Source organism: Myxocyprinus asiaticus, chromosome 45 (genome assembly GCF_019703515.2).
Source record: "Myxocyprinus asiaticus isolate MX2 ecotype Aquarium Trade chromosome 45, UBuf_Myxa_2, whole genome shotgun sequence".
Lineage (NCBI taxonomy): Eukaryota > Metazoa > Chordata > Actinopteri > Cypriniformes > Catostomidae > Myxocyprinus > Myxocyprinus asiaticus.
In genome coordinates, this window is record NC_059388.1 from 24216535 (window position 1) to 24224386 (window position 7852).

Consider the following 7852-nt stretch of genomic DNA (forward strand, 5'->3'; position numbering starts at 1 on the left):
TTGTGTAGCCTTACATATTTAAGAAACAACTACAAGCAATATGGGTTGAATAATTATGACATGCCTGTGTTTTTTTTTAAATCCTGCTATTTAGAAATATTAGGTTATATATTCACACTATGACTTTGAATGTGTCACTCAGCTGATATAGATGTAAATTTTAAAAATTCTGGGTCATCAGAAAAGCTTAGCTTTGTAAATCCTTACTATCTTGGAACTGTATATACATATATATTTAAATTGTATATATAAAATCAAGCTTTTGTCTTGTACACAACTATTACACAAGGTGCAAACATTCATTGATGCTCAAGAAGACAACACACTACTATATGCATACTATATGTAAATATCTGTAATGTAGATTCTGAAGAGCAGTATTAAATTAAAAAAACAATTTCATCTCTTATATTTATATAAAATATGAAAGGGGTGTGAACATTTATGAGACAAAAGGAAATGCAAACTTATCTTCTCAACTATATATGCTGTTTATTAAACCTCCGATTAATGTGTCATCCATCAGCTGTCTTCCTTTTCTTCTGCTTTCTATCTTGATTCTGAACAGCAATCTAGCTCGAGCAATTCTGTGATTTAAAACAGCCATTTGGCTCCTTAATATTTCAGTTTAGGAGCCAATGGCTCCTAAGTCACTTTTTTTTTAGTCTGGAGCCCTGAGTAGCGGTGTGAATCATGGGTAATGAGGTACACCTGTTCCTCATTAATTGCACTGTTTAGTGAGCTGTTCTGACATCAGTGACAGTACAACTACAAGATCACTTATCTTTATTTTTCATAAACAGATGTCGGGCTTTTCAGCTGAAATAATAATATACTGTAGATTAGTACAGCAAATGATTCACTGTGATGCCATTTGATTGCATGATAAAGATTCTTCAGAGACCAAACCTGACATGCAAATGTAATTACGCCTATATTGTATGCATTTGATTTGACTACACACCAAATCAGAATGCATTTTAGAGTGCAAGTGATCTAACGCTGGCTTGAAATGCACCTGAGAAGCTCCTACATCCGAGCAATTTTGATTCGTTTTGTATTCCAGTCGGAAAACAAACTAAATGGTAGAGATAAACCAAAAAAAAAAAAAAAAGAAAGAAAGATAATGAAAATAATGAAAGACAGCAAAAGCTCTTTTTTTGTTGTATAAGAGGAAACACACACATGCACACTGTCTCAGACATAAACATACTTAGGTACGATGTAATCCTTTTATTAAAAAAAAAACAAAGCAAAAATTTGGGTTACAGTGAGGCACTTACAATGGAAGTGAATGGGGCGTTAATATAATCACTGTTTCAAAAGTACAGCCACAAGACATTAACAATATGCATGTTATCATGATTAACGTGTTATAAAATCGCTTACTAACCTTTTCTGTGTAGTTATATCCAATTTTATAACTTTGTTGCCATGACGACGTAATGCCGTAAACCCTCACTTAAACAACCGCAAAAACAACAATTTAAACAACTTTACTGCTTAAATAATTTACAAGTTTTAGCATAATAATGTGCTTTTATAAAATTATAAACTTCAAATTTCTGCCTTTAAACCCTCAAAAAATTGGCCCCATTCACTTCCATTGTAAGTGCCTCACTGTAACCAGCATTTTTGCTTCTTCTTTTTTTAAGAAGGGATGAGTCTAAATATTTTTTGTTGTAATCAGCATTATGCCACAAATGCTGTCGATTGAGCTTAACTTGTATTGAAACTGGAATATTCCTTAAACACAAATTGTAAGGTCTGAGTTGAATGAATTTTCCCTTCATTACTCATTGTATAGCAATTTAAGTGACATATACTGACATAGGTAATTTATGCTGCACATGACTGGGCTAAAAAACAGCTTAATAAAATTATGGTATTTATGTTAAAGAATGTTTTTTCCTTTGTGCTTTTGAATTATTGGCACCAAAAAATCCATATTTGCCCTTAGTTTTCATCTCTAACTCCTCTGGTTTACGCACCTGGTCTTAAATGGTGTTTATTTTCTACAAACATCCCTTATTAACATACGTATCATTCTGCAGGAAATAATGTGGACTGATGCATCAATATTTCACATCACATAAAATGTTGCATCACTTAGTTCATTATTTTTATAAAGCGCACTTGTTCCAGGCGTGCACCTGTTATTTGTTACCAACACTCAAGAGTTTCCACTGTGATTCATGTAGCCTGAAGAAATTACGACTTTTGAGAAAATAAGAAAATGATGATGATGATTTATGTGTGTGATGTCTTAATTTACTCTGGCACCCACAAATACAATAGGAGAATAGGAAAAACAAGAACATGTGATCCAAATGGCTTAGTGTTCTATTACAGTATTTATAACCTAAAGCTGATTATAATTACTATAGACAAATCCAAAACCAAATCCAGCCCCAAAATAAAACTTTTTGCTTTTTTCTAAACAAATAAATAATCGTAAGGTTTGTTGCCATGGTGTAACTCGACTGTGCTTGGGACCTGAGTATTGCGCATTTCTTTCTTCTAAACAGATTTTGATGATTGCATCGTAATTAATTAACTAAATATGATCAATTCACACAAATACAGGTCAGATTTTATTATTAAAATAGGAATAACAAGTGTACATAGGTTGGTTCCAATGAGGACGAGTGCGCAGTAACATCTATTTGTGCTTAAGTTGTTTTTCATGGATATGGGCGTGCAAACGAGAAGAGAGAGAGAGTGAGGGGCGGCTTCTGGGCTCTCCAACCCCTCAGCCCTTCGGTGGGGGCTGGATTTAAGGAATGAGACACTTGACAGGCAATCTTTATGAACCCTGGGCCATCCTCGCAACTATGTGACACCGTTCTGTGAAGTATCAGAGTCCAATCTCTCTCTTAGATCCTTGAGCACATCGGTGTTTTCAGATTTGAGTGTGGTCCCAGGGGTGTTGAAGACGCAGGGGAATCTGTCGGGATCACCTCTCTGTTGTCTTTTACGCACGAGTGTCCATGCGCCTCTCCACATACCTGATGCTGCAGCACCGAGAAAACACGCGCAAATTTACACTTGAGAATTTCACCGTGTGTCCGAACCTCACGCGCGACCCAAACATGGGCAGAATTGCGAACCAAACCACGGCAAGCAACGACACCGACCCGTTCGGCCGGAACGAAGAAGTGGCCAAAATGGAGATCACGGTTTTGAGCGTCACTTTCTTTGTGGCCGTAATCGGCAACCTGAGCGTGCTGCTGGCCATGCATAACACCAAGAAGAAGAGTTCGCGCATGCACCTGTTCATTAAGCACCTGAGCCTCGCGGACCTAGTGGTGGCTTTCTTTCAGGTCCTCCCCCAGCTCTGCTGGGAGATCACCTTCAGGTTTTACGGTCCTGACTTCCTTTGCCGTATTGTTAAGCATCTCCAAGTCCTGGGGATGTTCGCATCCACCTATATGATGGTGATGATGACAGTAGATCGCTACATCGCCATATGCCACCCGCTGAAGACCCTACAGCAGCCCACGCAGCGCGCATACATCATGATCGGGTCCACTTGGCTGTGTAGCCTGTTGCTCAGCACCCCTCAATACTTCATCTTCTCCCTAAGCGAGATCCAGAACGGCTCGGATGTGTATGACTGCTGGGGACACTTCATCGAGCCGTGGGGCATACGCGCCTACATCACCTGGATCACAGTGGGCATCTTTCTCATCCCGGTCATCATCCTAATGATCTGCTACGGCTTCATATGCCACAGTATCTGGAAGAACATCAAGTGCAAGATTATGAGAGGCACGCGCAACACTAAAAACGGGATGATCGGAAAGGTGTCTGTCAGTAGCGTCACCATCATATCAAGAGCCAAACTAAGAACGGTGAAAATGACGTTAGTGATTGTTTTGGCTTACATCGTGTGCTGGGCGCCGTTCTTCATCGTGCAAATGTGGTCAGTCTGGGACGAGAACTTCTCCTGGGTCGGTAAGTTGCCACATAAGGCATTCGGTTCACATTACAGTGTCCATGTTACATATGTATACAAAATTACAATCATAATACTAACAAAGTGTACTTGAAAGCATCTCTACCAAACAATTACATACTAAGTGCACTGGAAAAAATAACGTACAAATTTGCTTCATGATGAAACATCTAAATGAACTTATAAATAAAATATAAAATATTTAGAATAGCTGAATGCATTAGGTTAAACCAACAAAATTAATTTGAAGTATTTGCTCAGGTATAAGTGGCCCCCTTAAAGTAACAATTGCAGATTACCTCTTTTTTTAGTGTATGTTGTTCACACCCTTGTCAAAAAAATTCCCGAAGAAACCAATCCTAATGGGATCAAACAAGAATAAGAATCAAATAATTTCTTACTTGATAAACTCTTTATTTTTCTAGAATAATTCATACTTATTCTTTGAATTTCGAATTAGAAATCTATTAGCACTCCTTTAGGAATTCTGACAAGGGTTTGAATTATGAACTTATTTAATTAGGTAACATGAACGCTTTAAAATATGACCTACTATTACTATTTTTATTATTATCATCGATGTACATTCACTGATCACTTTATAAGAAACACCTGTACACCTACGTATTCATGTGATGATCAAATCAGCCAATCGTGTGGCAGCAGTACAATGCATAAAATCATTCAGATTCGGGTCAGGAGCTTCAGTTAAAGTTCACATCAACCATCAGAATGGGGAAAAAATGTGATCTCAGTGATTTAGACCATGGCGTGATTGTTTGTGCCAGACGGGCTGGTTTGAGTATTTCTGTAACTGCTGATCTTCTGTGATTTTACTCAGAATGGTGCCAAAAACAAAAAAAACATTCAGTGAGCAGCAGTTCTGCGGACGGAAATACCTTGTTGATGAGAGAGGTCAACAGAGAATGGACTGACTGGTTCGAGCTGACAGAAAGGCTGCGGTAACTCGGATAACAACTCTGTACAATTGTAGTGAGCAGAATATTATCTCAGAATGCACAACACGCCGAACCTTAAGGTGGATGGGCTACAACAGCAGAAGACCATGTCAGGCATTTTATTAGGACCATAGCGTTCCTAATAAAGTGTCAAATGAGTGTATATCGTACAATATGTATTACATAATTCTCGTCTTCCAACCTGGAGATGCTCTCGTGTGCCTTGAAAAAAAAAAAAACAGTGATTACATAACCTAATATTTTCTGAAAGTTCTTAACTCTGAAGGGTTATTGATCAATTGTCATTTATTCTCAATAAAATGCTCTATAAACTCGCAGTCGCATGCTCTGAACGACAGACAAACTGTGCGTAATCGTAGCGCACAAAAGTATCAAATAAGCATCAAAGTTCAGATACAAAACTTTTCTCCTAATCCAATCCACTCTCATTATCATCATATGAGTTGAATCAGATGTTGTGAAATGACTGAGTCTGGGTAGATGTTTTTTCTTGATGCCGTGAGACGTGCTAGGAAACCAAGTGATGAGAATTACGCATGGGAAGATGCGCACATAGATTTAAAATGACATTAGTCACACTATTAAACTTGCAATAATGCGTCCTGTCTATTCTGTCAAGCCCCTTTGAGAGCTCATCTTGGTTCTTCCTTTCCCAAAACTCATTCTAATTATTAATTTGGTTGATACTTTTATCTAAAGTGACGTACAGTACAGTTATTACAAGGAAAATCCTTCTGGAGTAATCTTGGGTTGTGTTATTCTCAGGAGCACAATGATGATAGCTAATGAATCACCTCTTGCAGGATTTAAACATACAACCTTTCAGTTACCAGCCCAGATTTTTAACCACTTAAGTCAGTGGTTCTCAAAATGTGGGGCGCGCCCCGTGGGACCCGTTCTCATATCACTTTCACACATTCAGCAAAAATAGTGACAATACATGCAAGAACCAATGTGTGCAATTTCTACACCTCTGCTTTTTCTCTTACTTTATTTAAACTTTTGTCAGGCACCACAGCGCGAACTGCACAAAGCATTTAATAGTGTCAGGTGCGCTCTCAGCTGCGCTTAAGTACATCACTCCATCCTTCTATCTTTCAGATTCTGAAAATGCAGCTGTGACCCTCTCTGCCCTGCTGGCGAGTCTCAACAGTTGCTGTAACCCGTGGATCTATATGCTCTTTAGTGGCCACCTCCTCTACGACTTCCTACGCTGTTTCCCTTGTTGCAACAAACCAAGAAACATGTTACGGAAAGAGGACTCAGACAGCAGCATTAGGAGGAACACCCTTCTGACCAAGCTGGCCACTGACCGGATAACTAAAGATGGCTTTGACTCTTGGAGGGACCCGTGCAACTCCCGAAAGTCCAGTCAGTCTACAGGGCAAGATTGTTTCTGCAAACCAAGTTAGTGTTTGCAACATGACTACTCTCGCAAATCCAGTCAGTGTATTCCCCTCGACTGCTCCCGCAAATCAAGTCAATGCATGCCTAAGGAGTCTTAGGAGCAAGGCAGGGTGAGACTAAATAAAGAGACATTCATATAAACCATAAGGTTGTATGTTGTAATATTGCTGTATAGGTTTTATTTACAACAGAGACAAGTATGGCTATGTGTACAGCACAGCACTGTTGAGTTCTGTTAAGTCTGCCAATTTTCTGTTTTAATATAAGGTCATTACTAAAGAAATATTGGGCAAACATGGTCAGTGGACTAGAATATGTTTCATGATCTACACTGAATGAAAGCTGCACCCTATAATTTCCTATGAACTTACATACAGTGTGTGTGTGTGTATATATATATATATATATATATATATATATATATATATATATATATATATATATATATATATATATATATATATATAATGTGATACTTATAAATGATCCATTAATTTTTTTTCTGTATTGCACTTTTCTTTATGGCTAAAGTCTGTGACTTCAGGTTTATTTTATTTGTGTCTTACATGGATGAGAATTACAGCTTTATGACAAGTGTTTTATTTGTTTACACCAATAACATGAAGCTCTTTTTGATTGTGTGGGAGTAAAAAAATATATATATATGTGTATGTGTGTGTACAGTACGTATGTGTGCGTGTCATTGTAATTACTGACTGAATAACATTTGAAAATGTTCTGATGTTTAGTTCTCTCGTGTTGATCATGCCAAACATTAAACTGAGCTAAATAAAGTGAAACAGCTTGTCTGGTATATGGATAATAGATTATGCAAATGTTAATACTTTACATATAAAAACACACTGACGTAACTTGCTATATGTGTACATTTTGTTGTGTCTTGAGTAAAGAAAAAACATGTAAAGATGATAAATCTCATCTTTACAGAAGAAATACAATATGTCTGTTAGAAGTTCTTTTGTGAGTGTGTGTGGGCTGGTTTGGGTGGTATACAAGGACATTTTTTTAGGTTACAAACTGGTAATTACAAGGGTATTATGCTATAAATGTGGTTTATGAGGACATTTCTAGTGTCCCCATAATTCAAATCACTTACAAAACATATTAAATTATGTTTTTTTTGAAAATGTAATAATGTAGAAAGTTGTTTGTGAGGGTTAGGTTTAGGGGTAGGGTTAGGGGATAGAATCTATTGTTCATACAGTATAAAAATCATTATGTCTACGGAGAGTCCTCATAAGGATAGCCGCACCAACGTGTGTGTGTGTGTGTGTGTGTGTGTGTGTGTGTGAGAGAGAGAGAGAGAGAGAGAGAGAGAGAGAGAGAGAGAGACTTACAATATGTGCAGATAAATGGTTCACTTCGCTCAATATTGAGTTCCAAACCGAAATCAGCATAATTAAATAACTCTCTTGATTGAGTTAGCATCTTAAAGGGTTAGTTCATCCAAAAATGAAAATTCTGTCATCATTTACTCACTCTTATA

The 7852-nt window shown here is 37.5% G+C and overlaps 1 protein-coding gene across 2 annotated transcripts; it reads left to right on the forward strand.

Moving 5' to 3' along the window:
- Window positions 1-2828: 2828 nt before the first annotated feature.
- On the forward strand, window positions 2829-6788 carry LOC127435035 (arg8-vasotocin receptor-like). Of its 2 annotated transcripts, none has more exons than XM_051688158.1 (2): window positions 2829-3957; window positions 6040-6788. In XM_051688158.1, exons 1-2 carry the CDS (start codon window positions 2991-2993, stop codon window positions 6348-6350), a joined length of 1278 nt encoding a protein of 425 aa, XP_051544118.1. In that variant the 5' UTR covers window positions 2829-2990; the 3' UTR covers window positions 6351-6788. The 2 variants fall into 2 exon arrangements, with proteins under 2 accessions (XP_051544118.1, XP_051544120.1); XM_051688160.1 differs by having other exon boundaries at window positions 2829-3953; window positions 6040-6196.
- The last annotated feature ends 1064 nt before the right edge of the window (window positions 6789-7852 follow it).

Coding starts and splice junctions, on each gene's coding strand:
- LOC127435035 (XM_051688158.1), top strand. CDS start 2,991: ATGCGCCTCTCCACATACCTGATGCTGCAGCACCGAGAAAACACGCGC. Junction 3,958..6,039: donor CGAGAACTTCTCCTGGGTCG/GTAAGTTGCCAC, acceptor TCTATCTTTCAG/ATTCTGAAAATGCAGCTGTG.